The sequence below is a fragment of the Anomalospiza imberbis genome, unplaced genomic scaffold (genome assembly GCF_031753505.1).
Source record: "Anomalospiza imberbis isolate Cuckoo-Finch-1a 21T00152 unplaced genomic scaffold, ASM3175350v1 scaffold_53, whole genome shotgun sequence".
Lineage (NCBI taxonomy): Eukaryota > Metazoa > Chordata > Aves > Passeriformes > Viduidae > Anomalospiza > Anomalospiza imberbis.
The window spans coordinates 539,086-553,835 of NW_027100141.1; the positions used below are offsets into that span (position 1 = coordinate 539,086).

A 14,750-nucleotide genomic window follows, 5' to 3' on the forward strand; every position below is an offset into this window, starting at 1 on the left:
ATCTGCCCAGGCCAGCACAAGAGCCCGGCCTTGGGGCCCTCCAGAGCTGCTCCTGCTCCAGGCCCAGGGCCCATCCCAGAGCTGGGGCAGCCACAAAGCTGTGCCCATTTCTGGTCATTGCTGCTCTGATGGGGATGGATCCTCAGCCACTTGGAGGTTGCTGATGAATTTTCCTACTCCACAGGCCTCTTCTTTGTTGAGCTCTTCAGTTCAGGAATTCCATGAGAAAATCTCATAAACATGAGATTTTCAAAAAATGAGATTTTGTTCAAAACACCCAAGACAAGAAAAGCCCTTGGTAATAATTCAAGTCCTATATTCTTCTGTGGTTAATTACACAGATTTCAGTAATGTATTCAAAGTGAATATGCTATATTGGAAACAGTGCTGAGAGAATTTTTCTTTGCTGTTTATAGATTGATATCAGCAATGTCCAATTGATATTGATCCCCAGCACCTCCTAATGCAGTCTGAACAGATGTGAAAATCAAGACCCTTCATGGCTGACAATCAATAACACTTTGTCCCCAACCCCTCCCCACCATTCCCCTCATCCAACCCCTGGCACTCAGAGCAGCTGAGGAATGGAGTCACACCCAGGGGTGTCCCCAGGGCTCAGGACTGGGGCCAGGTCAGTGAAATCTCTTTATTGCTGATCTGGACGAGGCCATCGAGGGCACCCTCAGTCAGTTCCCAGGTGAGCCCAAGCTGGGTGGGAGTGTGGCTGTGCTGGAGGGCAGAAGCTCTGCAGAGGGATCTGGACAGGCTGGAGCCATGGGCCCAGGACAATTGGATGAGGTTCACCAAGGCCAAGGGCCGGGTCCTGCCCTGGGCTCACAACCACCCCAAATCCCTGGCTGTGCCCTGCCCCTGATCCCCACAGCCTGTCCTGTTTCCTTCATCCCTGCATTGCCAGGGACTTTCTGGGACAAGGGAGCTCTGCTCTGGGGATGGAGGGAGGTCCAAGTGCCACCACTGGAGTGGGAACCACAACTCATCAGGTTTGTGTCCTTTGGGGGTCGGAAACTGGTGAGACTCAGAGGCACAGAAAGTTTCTCTTCATGGCCAACAGACCACAGTTGCCCAGGACACAATTTAATAACAATCACACTCTTCCCTGAGCTATATGCAACATCCCAGCAGCGTCTGATGCGTCCAGCATCCACAAGTGATTTCCATACTAGAACTGATTTTCGACAACCATGGTTCTGTGATAGAAATAAACACAATTAAGTTCTTGTATCAGAATGATTGTCCTGGAGTGGAGGCAAAACAGCTCAAACAATTCCTGATTTGCAAAGCTGTCAGTGGTGGATGGCGAAGAGATGTCACAGAGCCCTTTTCTATGATGGCAGAGTCTTCTCTGTGGCCTCACAGCCTGTTCTGTGATGTCACACAGCCAGCCTGTAATGTCACAGCTGACTTGTGGCATCACAACCTCCTCTATGATGTCACAGCCTGCTCTGTGATGTCACAGCCTGCTCTGTGATGGCAGAACTCACTTAGCATGTCACACAGCACCTCTGTGGGCTCACAGACCCACCCTGTGATGTCACAACACCTTCAGTGATGGAACACAGCCACCCTATAATGTCACAGCACACTCTTTGACCTCACAGCTTGCTCTGCTCTGTGATGTCATACAGGCATGCTGTGATGTCACAGCCTGCTCTGTGATGTCACATAATAAACCAGTGATGTCACAGCCAACTATATGATGTCACAACCTGGTCTGTGATGTCTCACAATCACAGAATCACAGAATTGCTGGGTTGGAAGAGACCTTCAAGATCATCGAGTCCAACCCATGCCCTAACACCACCTCAGCTAAACCATGGCACTGAGGGCCACATCCAGTCTTTTTCTCAACACATCCCATGATGGTGACTCCACTAAGTCCCTGGAGATACAGTTCCAGTACTTTATCACCCTTTCCATAAAAAAACTTTCTTCCTAATATCCAACCAAAATTTCCCTTGGTGCAGCTTAAGACACTGTCCTCTGGTCCTGTCAGTTGCTGTGAGGTCAGAGACCCACCCCACCTGACTGCAACCACCTTTCAGGGAGTGTAGAGTGATAAGGTCACCTCTGAGTCTTTTCCTAGCTGAACAACCCCAGCTCCCCCAGTCGTTCCTCACAGGACTTGTGTTCCAGACCCCTCACCCACTTTGTTGCCCTCCTCTGGACACACTCCAGGTCCTCTGTGTCCCTCCTAAACTGGGGGGCCCAGAACTGGACAAAGCACTCGAGGAATGGTGCCAGTACAGGGGGAGAATGACCTTCCTGCTCCTGCTGGCCACACCATTCCTGATCCAGGCCAGGAGCCATTGGCCTTCTTGGCCACCTGGGCACACTGCTGGCTCATGTCCAGCCTGCTGTCGACCAGTGCCCCCAGGTCCCTTTCTGCCTGGGCACTGTCCAGCCACGCCGTCCTCAGCCTAGAGCTGTGCAGGGGGTTATTGTGGCCAAAATGCAGGACTGGGCACTTGGACTGGTTAAACTTCATTTTACTGGAAACCAGTCCAGGTGTCCCTGCAGAGCCCTTCTACTTTCCAACAGATGGACACACGCTTCCAGCTAAGTGTCATCTGCAGATTTACTAATGAAAGCCTCAATCCCCTCATCCATGTGGTCAATAAAAATATTGAACAGAGCTGGCCCAGCACAGAGCCCCGAGGGATAGCACTGGTGACTGTCCCCAGCTGGATGCAGCACCGCTCACCACCACTCTCTGGGCTGGCCATCCAGCCAGTTCTGAACCCAGCACAGAGAGCTCCTGGCCCAGCCGTGGGCTGCAGCTTTTCCAGGAGTGTGCTGTGGGAGACAGTGCCAAAGGCCTGGATGGAGTCCAAAAAGACAACATCCACAGCCTTTCCTGCATCCACCAGGAGGGTCACCTGGTCATAGAAGGAGACCAGGTTGATCAAACACGACCTGCCCCTGCTAAAGCCCTGCTGGCTGGGTCTGACACCCTGGCCATCTGTCACGATCCGCTTGTGCGGGGTGTTGCGATGGTTCTTTTCGCCAATCCCAAAAGTGCAAAAAGGCAAACAACAAGGGACTATCTGTTAGTCACAACAAATGTACCTTTATTAAGGGCCAAAACAGTAAATGCGATAGTGGGGATCAGAAAGGAGATAAAAGGAGATAGAAAGAGAAAAGAGGGGGATGGGAATAGCTACCAACACAGGCGAGATCCTCACAGTTATAGTCCACAAAGGAAAGAGGGGGGAACATGCAGGACAATGAGAGTCTGTTGTGATCGCTGCGGAGGAACAGGTGAGTCCACTGAAACCACCAAGGCAGGACAAACATAATGAAGAATAAGTCCATTGGAATTACTGAAGAAGAACAGGTCGTGTCATTAGTGGTTTCCCCACTCCCTGTGGTAGGGGTCTCACTCTCAGTCCTTCGGAGGAGGGTTTTCGATCTGCGTCCGTCTGTCACAGTGGTAACGGGACAGATGAGAGGTCTTCAGTGAGAGACCACTAGAGTCACCCCAAAAGTTCATTTGGCTTCAGGAGGAGAGTGGGCAAATATGCAGTAGGCCGTTCCTTGCTGGGTTCATGCCAGCTCCTTGCCGATTCCTTGCCAAGTTTTTGCCAACTCCTTGCCAAGTCCTTGCCAGGCCTTGTTCGGAACAGCTAACGTAACGGTGCAGTAACTGCACCTGCACTGCCGCTCTCTCCAAGCCAGAACTGCAGTGGGGGAAGGGGTTTCTCCTCGTGGCAATCGGTAGGCAAATGAGGGAACTTCAGACGGCCTCTTACACTTGGTCTGAATCAATCCTGTTCACCATCCCATATCGGGGAATGATTGATTCTAGAAGTGTTTGACTCACAACATTGGCGTTGGCTTTAACCGTGGGTACCGCCTCTACCCAATGAGTCAGGTTACCTACTATCACTAGTAAAAACTTCTACCGTTGTACCTGGGAAAGCTCAGTAAAGTCTACTTGGATGTTTTGAAAGGGCTGTAAGGCTAGTTCTCGCCCTCCCCTGGTGTTTTCCTCATGACCTTCTCATTTACTTGTTGGCGTATCACACACCTTTCAATTACCTGCTTAGCTCTCCCAAAAATTCCTATGCAGGCCTAGTCCCTTAGAAATTGATCACTTAGCGCTTGTGTACCCCAGTGTGTTGTTCCATGTATGCCTTCGAGCATTTTCCTGGCAAGGGGTTTATTCAACATTTGCCTCCCATCTGCTAATCTCCACTTCTCTTTGTTATCTTTCTTGGCTCCTGTTTTGAGGAATTCTTTCTCTTCTGTCTCACTGAATACAGGGACTTCTTCCATTTCTCTCATAGGGGTTAATGCTGTCATTAGTTTTTCTGTCCCTGATTCGGCTGCATTCTTAGCATCTAAATCTGCTAAATGGTTCCCTCGTGCTTCTTGAGTCACCCCTTTTTTATGTCTTTTAACATATACTGCTGCCACTTCTTCTGGTAATTGTAAGGTTTCTAACACTTCTAAAAGAATTTTTTAGTTCCTTTCCCCTTGAATTTAATAGCCCACTCTCTTCCCAAATTTTTCCAAAGGTATGCACTACTCCAAAAGCATATTTTGAGTCTGTATATATTGTTTCTTTTTTCTGTGTGAATATTTCCAGAGCTCACTTTTGGGCATACAACTCACATGCTTGGGCTGACCAGTTGGAAGGTAACTTTCCTTTTTCTAGGGCCACTAACCCTTCATCTGCTATAGCCTACCCCAATACCCTGTGCCCTGGATTACCCGTGAAAATCCATCGATGTACAATCGTTTTCCACCTTGGAGTGGTTGATCTGTTAGGTCCTCTCTTACTTTAGTTTGATAGTTTATAACTTCTAGGCAATTATGTATTAATTCCTTACCTGGTTTTCCATCTAAAACTGGGCAGGGTTGAGTTGGTTACTCACGACTAGCTCTAAACCATTATCTATTAAGATGGCTTCATATTTTAGTACTTGGGAATCGGCGAGCCATTTCTCAGCCTTTTAGCTGAGGATACTCCTTACTGAGTGAGTGGTATATATTTTCAGTTTTCCCCCAAAGGTTAATTTTTTGCTTTCTTCTACGAGTGGGGCGCTCTCTGCTACTGCCTGAATGCAGGTTGGCCATCCCCAGCTGACAGGGTCTTGCAGTTTTGATAAATAGGCCACTGGTTTCCTGGATCCTCCCCGGTCCTGGGCTAACCCTCCATGTGCTGCCCCTTTTTCTATATCCACAAACAGATAGAAGGGTTTGTCTAAGGCAGGAAGACTCAGTGCTGCTGCACTGACTAATGTTTGCTTTAAAGCTTCAAAATTTGCTTGTTGTCTTCTTCCCACCTAATCTCTTCTTCTAGTAACTTTTCATACAAGAACCTGATGGCCTGCGTGTATCCTTCAATCCATAGCCTATGATATCCCAACAGGCCTAAAAACCTTCTGACTTCTCTCTTAGTTTTTGCCCTTTGGAGTGAGGCTATCCCTGCAATTCTCTCAGGGTTCAGCTGCCAGCTCCCTTGACAAATCACATGTCCCAGGCATTTTACTTCCCTCCCTACAAACTGGAGTTTCCCTTTTGATACTCAAAGTCCTTGGTCCCCCCAAAAATTTACCAGTGCTGTGTTGGATTCTTGAACTTTGAGATACCCTGAGAGGAGCCCAGTGCTCCTTGCTCCCCTGTGCTGACACGTGAGTGTTTGTCTGGTGTCGGGATCGCCCTGGCTGTGTGAGGGGTGCTACGTGGACACGAGACAGCCGGTCCTGTCCTGCTGGGTCCCAGCAGTGCCTCACAGCAGTCCTTCATCCACGTCAGGATGCTGGCCAAGAGACGTCCTGGAAGCTGAGGCAGCTGATTTTAAGCTTGTGCAGGTGCCTACAGGCCAAGGCCAACGGTGTTCCCTCAGGATACAGCAGTCCTGAGGGGTCTCCCTCATTCAAACAAATCGGCAGACAAATGCATTGTCAGCCAAAAGCCCTTTTATTGACCTGGCAGGAGGGCAGGGGTCTGCACCCCACTAGAGTGTTTCTCTGCCACATATAAATTTCAGTGGGTTGATGTAGGAGTTGTATCAAAAACACCATCCATCTTTACACTGCTGAGGTGATTCCATAGGCAGGCAGTTAGAAATACATTGTGTCAGATTCCCATACTTGAAGCTGATGTCCAGGCCCTGGCCAGGAGCGGTCTCGATGCCCCAAAGCAGCACAAAGTCTTCCTCAGGGCTTCCCTGCACAGGGCTGATTCCACACTTGCCCTTAGTTCTTCTGGTAGACTGTGTCTAAAGCTTTTTGTCAGGTCACTCTCATGTCAAGTTAGGCCTGCCAGGATTTTGTTATGCTAACTGGTACTAAGTACTTAGGTATGTTAGTGCTAATTACTTGTTAACTCATGTGAATGGCTTGTGCTTACTTATGTCAAACCAAGGCCTTGTTCCATCCCCAAAGGTGCCTGAGGCCACCTGCTCCTTGTGGCACCAGTTGCTTTCCTGTGGAATGTTCTCCCTCCCCAGGGTAAAGAGGGAGCTGCAGAAAGAGCTTGCCAGGCTGCTCTCCATCCTTTCCCAGCACTCCTGGTGAAGTGGAGAAGTCCGAGCTGAGCACAAAGGTGCAAATGGAACAGCCGTGCACAGGAAGGCTCGGTGGGAAGGATGATCCAGGATCCATAGGCCTGGCAGCCTGAGCGTGCTCCAGGGGAAGGCCTTGGAGAAGATCCTCCTGAGTGCCATCCCACGGCACCTGCAGGGAACCAGGGCGTCTGCTGGAGGGTGGGAAAGCTCAGCGGAGGGACGGGGACAGCTGGGGCTCCTGGCGGGGTGTTGAGGGCTTCTGTGCGGGAGTTTGGGGGGCTTGGTGCTGGTGGGGTGTTGGAGAAGGAGTTGTCTGGAAGGTGAGAGGTCTAGGCTGGAATTTGAGTCAGTTTGAAGGCAGCATCTGTGCTTTGGCACAGCTTTGGTTACGGAGGCCAGAAGGAATATCTGTGACTTTTCCTCTTCATGGTCCTGATTCTCCTGCAGGGAACAAGAGGGGAGATCTGTACTTTACTGCCACTCAGATATATGTACCAGGTATCTGTACTCAGATATTGTACCACTGAGTGGACTCTCATTTCTTGAGAGCTTTTATTCCTTAAGAGAATTAGGATATTATCATCCGTTCATAGAGAACCAAAGCATGCCCGTTGTTTTTTCCCTTTTTTTTTGTAGTGTTATGTTCTGTAAAGTGACTCTTAGTGGATGAGGTTAAGGCAAATGAGTTGCTGCTTTGAGATAGGAAGCAAAATTCCAAATCTTCACCTCCTCAGGCCATCCCAAATAATTTGGGAAGTTTGCAACTTTTTGGAACTGCTTGAGTTGAGCAATGGGAAGTAAAGCTTTCCTGAATTGAGGATTCTTACTTGCCAGATTCTTTTGTGCCTTCACTGCTGAGGTGGTTTTGTTCTGAAGGCAATAACTTCAATGAGAAAATAATTGCAGCATGGTGTAAGAGCTTCTGACAGAGAACAAGTGTTGCCAGCGTTGCTCCAGGTGCTCCTGCCTACAGTCCCTGTAGGACAGAGCACAGCCCCCAGTGCACACTGGCTTTGGCTGCCCTCTGGCAGAGAAGCCCCCACGGGCACAGGTCTCTGGGGCAGGAGATGGGCACCGGTGCTGCCATGGCTTGGGGGAACTCTGCTTTGGTGGGGACTGTGCCAGACCTGCTGAAGTCAGCACTCCCCGGGCCCCAGGGGTCAGAGCAGCATTCGTGTCCTGGCCCACACGTTCCTTGTCTGTGTCACATCCGCGGGTTTAGGATGGCCACCAACCGGGACGTGTCCCAAGGAGGCCGTGCCAGCTTCTGTGGAAGGCCCCGTGCCCTTCCCAGCGCGGCTGCGTCGGCAGCCCTGGGGGCTCCTTCTGCTGCCCTGAGCCCGCAGAGCAAGGCAGCGTTTGCTGATGGTTTGAGCCGTTCCTAAAGATCCTGTCGGGCTGTCTTAGACACTTGGGGTGAGGGATTCCTTCCAACCTGAGCCACTTTGGGTGGGCTGGGGGCAGCCCCAGGGCAGGGGGCAGTGTGTGCAGGGGCCCTTTGTGACACGGGGCAGCACGGTCACCGTGGCATGGAACGGGACAGCGTGTCCAAGGGCCCTTTGTGACACGGGGTGACATAGGAGCTGGCGGTGACAAGACCACGCCACCGTGCTCGGAGCACGCGACGGGACAGGACGGGACAGAGCGGTGCCGTGAGGAGCCCCCACACAGCACACTCGTTCGTGTCTGACCCGGAGCTTTTCCGAGGTGTTATTCCTGCAGCTTACCTCGAGGCCAGACCACAGGACTTGGTGACCTGTGGCCTTCCCGAGGCTTCTCTCCTGCAGGTGTCCTCGAGGGCAGACCTTGGGACTTGGTGCCCTGGAGGCATCTCCCATCCCTGCCACCGGTGCCCTCGAGGCCAAACCACAATCCTTGACTGGAGTCTCCTATCCCTGTGGCAGGAGCCCTCAAGACCAGAGTGCAGGACTTGCTGTCCTGTAGCCTTCCTGAGGCTTCTCTCTTGAAGGTGCCTTCCAGGCACGACTGCAGGCCTTGCTGACTTGGAGCTTTTCCGAGGCATCTCTCCTGCAAGTTGTCACAAATCCGATCACTGACATGGAGCAGAGACCCTCAAGAGTGCCCCAGCTGGCCTGGGTGGAGGAAGAGGAAGAAGGCCCTGGAGCTGGCCCTGCACAGGAGACCTGTGCTGCCCTGCTGGATATGCTCGTAGAGGAGGGGATTTGCAATCCAAAGCAAGTAAGCAGCTTTTGGCAAAGGTTTGATCCTCCCAGGAATTGCTTGGCCTCCCAAGCCATGCCTACTGCTCACTGGAAGCCTTTGAGGCCATGGCAGTGTGGTGGCAAGGGAAGCACTTCTCTGGGGAAGCTGGGGACATTCCTCCCTCTGGCAGCTTTCCAAGTCTCCCCGTGCCTTCTCCAGGTGCCTGCCATGGTGAGGTACATCCACCAGTGGCTCATGGCCAGTCAGTTTGCTGAGCACAGGCTGAACAGGGCTCTGCTGGATCTCACCAAAGAACAGCCTGCTGATGTAGTAATGTGTCCTGGTTTGGGGCAAATTTGGGAGAAAACCTTCAGAATGAGCCCCCAGAAAGCAAACCCCCACGGGCCCTCCCCCACCTGGTTCAGGAAGAATTTCCTCAGAGAGTAGTGGAAACAACCTTTTTATTGAGCAGGCAAAGCACTCCCCAGCACAAAAAATGAACAACACCAGATGACAAAAAGTCTTTCTACGCTCTGAAGAGGTGACAAATTCAGAAAGTCTCTGCTGGGAGTGGTTGCCCAGTTCTCGGTCTCCGGTGCTGGGGATGGCTGCTGCAGGTCACAAAATGCTGGCTCTCGGTGTTTCTTGGTGTTTCCCAGGTCCCAGTCCTGAGCAGGTTCAAATGGTATTCAGGAAAGGGAAAGAAAAAAAACAGTCCAGGGAAAAAATTGGATTGCCTAGCTAAACTAACTAATAAGCAAAAGCAAGGGCAAAAGCAAGAAGCAAAAGCAAGAGAAAAGTGAAAGCAAGCAAGCCAGCAAGCAAGCAAGAAAGCCAGCAAGCCCTAGCCTCTCTCCTAGACACAAACTGTGAGGGGAGCTGAGCCGGCTGATAACAAGACGAAACAAACCTTCACTTTTTGGAGCCAGTCCTGAAGGCACAGAACATAACATCAAGCATAAACAGAACACACAATTGGGGATGCAAGCACCATAACGTCACGCTAGGACATTCCACCCCATATCTCCCAATCGTCAACGTAACTACCAAACATCATGTAAAAACTTCATCAGGTAAAAACTTCCATCTTTCACTTACTCAGACACATTTCCTTCCATCTCACTTGCTCAAACTTTTGACACACATTTCCTTCCATCTCACTTGCTCAGACCTTTGACACTTAGACATTTCCTTCTATCTCTCTTGCTCAAACCTTTGACACTTAAATATTTCCTTCTGTCTGATGTCTGTGTGGTTTAATGTACAGACAGTGGCAATAACATCCAACAAACAGTGATATTTGCATATGAGTCTCACCCCACAATCAGATCTCCCTGAGGTACACATTGTGTTATTCCATATTTCTTCATTATTCACCATGTACAACCTGGTCCCTGAGCAAAGACAATCCCACCAATGGGTTTGTCTGTACTCGAGGCAGAATTGATCCACACTGTCTTCCCTAACAAACCTCTGATATGTGCCACTGGGACTTTATCTCCATCTACTATATTCAGGGACTCAGACTGGGCAGGACCTGCTCCACTGGTGGAATCTTAGGTGTTAACTAACCAGGTGGCCTTTGCTAAATGCTGCTCCCAGTTCTTGAAAGATCCCCCACCCAATGCTTTCAGGGTGGTTTTTAACAGTCCATCGTACCTCTCCACTTTGCCTGCAGCTGGTGCATGGTAGGGGATATGGTGCACCCACTCAATGCCATGTTCCCTAGCCGAGGTGTTGATAAGGCTGTTCTTGAAATGAGTCTCTTTGTCAAACTCAATCCTATCAGGGGTACCATGCCTCCAAAGGACCTGCTTTTCAAGGCCCAGGATGGTGCTCCGGGCAGTGGCGTGAGGCACAGGGGAGGTCTCCAACCATCCCGTGGTGGCTTCTACCATTGTGAGCACGTAGCGCTTGCCTTGGCGTGTCTGGGGCAGTGTGATGTAGTCAATCTGCCAGGACTCCTCATACTTGGACCACCGCCCACCATGCCATAGAGGCTTCACCCACTTGGCCTGCTTGATCTCAGCACACGTCTCACAGTCATGGATAACCTGAGAAATACTGTCCATGGTTAGATCCACCCCTTGATCTTGTGTCCACTTAGAGGTGGCATCTCTGCCCTGATGACCTGAAGCATCATGGGCCCATCGTGCTAGGAACAACTCCCCCTTATGTTCCCAATCTAGGTCTATCTTTGACACCTCTATCTTTGCAGCCTGATCTACCTGCTGATTGTTTTGCTGCTCTTCATTAGCTCTACTCTTAGGGACATGGGCATCTATGTGGCGAACCTTCACAGGTAGTTTCTCTACCCGGGTAGCAATGTCTTTCCATTCTTCAGCAGCCCAAATTGATTTTCTTCTATGCTGCCAGTTAGCCGCTTTCCATCTCTGCAGCCATCCCCACAGAGCATTGGCTACCATCCATGAATCAGTGTAGAGGTAGAGCTTTGGCCACTTCTCTCTTTCTGCAATGTCTAGGGCCAGTTGAACGGCTTTGAGTTCAGCAAGTTGACTTGATCCACCCTCTCCTTCAGTGGTCTCTGTGGCCCATCGTGTGGGGCTCCATAGAGATGCTTTACACTTCTGATTCATCCCTACGATGTGACAGGAACCGTCAGTGAAAAGAGCGTAGCGTGTTTCCTCTGCTGGCAGTTGGTTGCATGGTGGAGCTTCTTCAGCCTGTGTCACTGGTTCTTGTTCTTCATCTGTGACACCAAAACTTTCACCTTGGGGCCAATTTGTAATTACTTCCAAAATCCCAGGGCGATTCAGTTTACCAATATGGGCGTGCTGCATGATGAGAGCAATCCACTTGCTCCATGTAGCACTGGTGGCATGGTGGGTGGAGGGAACCTTTCCTCTGAACATCCACCCCAGCACCGGTAGTCGGGGTGCCAGGAGGAGTTGTGCTTCCTTACCAATCACCTCCGAGGTGGCTTGGACTCCTTCATAGGCAGCCAAGATTTCATCCTCTGTTGGGGTGTAGTTGGCTTCAGACCCTCTGTAGCTCCGACTCCAAAATCCTAATGGTCGGCCTCGAGTCTCCCCGGGCACCTTCTGCCAAAGGCTCCAGGACAGACCATTGTTCCTGGCTGCAGAGTAGAGCATGTTCTTCACCGCTGGTCCCGTCCTGACTGGGCCAAGGGCTACTGCATGGGCGATTTCCTGCTTAATCTTAGCAAAAGCTTGTTGCTGCTCACGGCCCCAGTGGAACTAGTTCTTCTTGCGGGTGACCAGGTAAAGAGGGCTCACGATCCTACTGTACTCAGGAATGTGCATTCTCCAAAAGCCTATGATGCCTAAGAAAACTTGTGTTTTCTTCTTATTGGTTGGTAGGAACATAGCTGTGATCTTGTTGATGACATCCGTAGGAATCTGACACTGTCCATCTTGCCACTTCACTCCCAAGAACTGGATCTCTTGAGCAGGTCCCTTAACTTTACTCTTCTTGGAGCGAAACCAGCTTCCAAGAGCATTCGGATGATTTTCTCTCCTTTCTCAAACACTTCTGCTGCTGTGTTCCCCCACAGAGTGATGTCATTGATGTACTGCAGGTGTTCTGGAGCTTCACCCTTTTCCAGTGCAGCCTGGATCAGTCCATGGCAGATGGTGGGGCTGTGCTTCCACCCCTGGGGCAGTCGGTTCCAGGTGTACTGCACGCCCCTCCAGGTAAAAGCAAACTGAGACCTGCATTCTGCTGCCAGTGGAATGGAGAAAAACACGTTAGCAATGTCAACAGTGGCGTACCACTTTGCTGCCTTGGACTCCAGCTCATACTGGAGTTCCAGCATGTCTGGCACAGCAGCGCTCAGTGGTGGAGTCACTTCATTTAATGCACAGTAGTCCACTGTCAATCTCCATTGTCCTTCAGATTAATGCACAGGCCAAATGGGGCTGTGGAAGGGTGAGTGGGTTTTGCTGACCACTTCTTGGCTCTCCAGCTCTCGAATCATCTTATGGATGGGAACCACAGCATCTCGAGTTGTTCTGTACTGTCGGCGATGCACTGTTGAAGTGGCAATTGGTACCTTTGCTCTTCTCCCTTCAGAAGTCCTACTGTAGTTGGATTCTCGGACAGTCCAGGCAAGGTGTTCAATTGCTGGACGCCCTCTGTCACTGCAGCTGCTATCCCAAATGCCCACCTGAGTCCTTTTGGGTCTTTAAAATACCCCCTTTGGAGGTAATCTATGCCCAAAATGCATGGGGCCTCTGGGCCAGTCACAATAGGGTGTTTTTTCCACTCATTTCCAGTCAGGCTCACCTCAGCTTCCACCAAGGTAAAGTCCTGTAATCCCCCGGTCACGCCAGCGATGGAGACAGGTTCTGCCCCACCATGTCTCGATGGGACTAATGTGCATTGTGCACCAGTATTGACCAAAGCCTTCTATTTTTGTGGTTCTGATGTGCCAGGCCAACAAATCCACACAGTCCAGAAAAAACAGTTTTCCCTCGCCTCTACCTGGCTAGAGGCAGGGCCCCTCTAAGCCTGTTTATCCTTCTTTCTTTGGGCATATGTCTTAGAGCTTCCTTCAGGGGGATCAGACATGTCATCATCATCATCATCATCATCATACCTGGCAGCTTGGCTATGGGCAACTGGAGCTGCTTTCCTTTTGGTGGAACTTCCTCTCTGAGTCTTGCCTTCCTTCAATTCACACACCCATAATGCCAGAACAGCAGTAGATTTTCTGTCCCATCTCCTCATGTTTTCTCTGCAATCACTCAGGAAGAACCACAGCTCAGCTCGTGGGGTGTACCTTCTCTCCCCATCTGGGGAATGCCTGTGTTGGATACCAGGGCCTCTAATTTGTACTGCCGAGATTTGGAGAAGGTCCTCTTTAATCTCCTCCCTGAGTTTCTTGTGATTCTCCTCTATCTTGTCTTCTAATTTCTGCAGACGTGTTTCCACTGCTGCAATTCTGGCGTCTGTTGGGCCATGCACAGCATCTGCAAATGCCTGGAGCTTCTTCGCCATATTGAGCACGGTCTCATCCTTCTCATCCCGCTTCATTATTGCTAAAGCAGAAGCGTATTCATGTGGCCCCAGCCGTACAAGTTTTTGCCACATCACAGATGTACATGGTACCATGTCTGGATTCCTAGTTGTTGTGTCATCTGAGAAGATAATCTCTGCCACTGCCATTTCTCTCAGGCGTTGCATCCCTTGTTCTATAGTCTTCCACTGGGTCTGCTGCATATGAAGATCATCTGCACACAGGTATCTTTGTGCTACACTTTCCAGGACCCGTGCCCAGAGGCTGTGAGGTTTAGCCCCCTGTCATGGTTTGACATGGACGGTGTGGATCTGATTGCCTGGCATATCAGAGCCACAAAAATGCAATGCCTTAGTTGACACTGGTGTGCAGTGTACCCTGATACCATCGGGACATGTGGGGGCAGAACCTGTTTCCATTGCTGGGGTGACGGGGGGATCACAGCAATTGGCCCTGTTGGGAGCTGAGGTGAGCCTGACTGGGAAGGAGTAGCAGAAACATCCTATTGTGAGCGGCCCAGAGGCCCTGGGTATTCTGGGCATAGACTTCCTCCAGAACAGCAATTACAAAGAACCAAAGGGACTCAGGTGGGCTTTTGGCATAGCTGCTGTAGAGGCAGAGGACATTCGGCAATTGAACACCTTGACTGGACTGTCAGAGCATCCATCTGCAGTAGGATTCCTGAGGGTGGAAGAGCAACAAGTACCAATTGCCACCTCGACAGTGCATCGCCGGTAGTATCGGACGAATCGAGGTGCCGTGATCCCCATCCACAGAATGATCCGTTAGGTGGAGAGCCAAGGGATGGTCAGTAAGGCCCATTCACCCTTCAACAGCCCCCCTTGGCCTGTGCACACATTGACAGAGAATGGAGATTGGCTGTGGACTATCGTGCCTTGAATGAAGTGACTCCACTGCTGAGCGCTGCTGTACTGGACATGCTGGAACTCCAGTACGAGCTGGAGTCCAAGGCAGCAAAGCGGTACGCCACTGTTGACATTGCTAACGTGTTTTTCTCCATTCTTCTGGCAGCAGAATGCAGGCCTCAGTTTG

The 14,750-nt window shown here is 50.7% G+C and overlaps 2 protein-coding genes across 2 annotated transcripts in view; one reads left to right on the plus strand and one right to left on the minus strand.

Moving 5' to 3' along the window:
- The window catches only part of LOC137467193 (zinc finger protein 850-like), a 528,258-nt gene that overhangs the window by 285,560 nt on the left and 227,948 nt on the right, over window positions 1-14,750 (minus strand). Inside the window, exon 4 of the mRNA XM_068178734.1 lies at window positions 14,350-14,364. Coding sequence (XP_068034835.1) covers window positions 14,350-14,364 — 15 coding nt within the window. The remainder of the gene's footprint in view (window positions 1-14,349; window positions 14,365-14,750) is intronic.
- LOC137467192 (zinc finger protein 271-like) overlaps window positions 1-14,750 on the plus strand; it is a 443,780-nt gene that overhangs the window by 276,619 nt on the left and 152,411 nt on the right. The gene's annotated exons all lie outside the window — the stretch shown is intronic.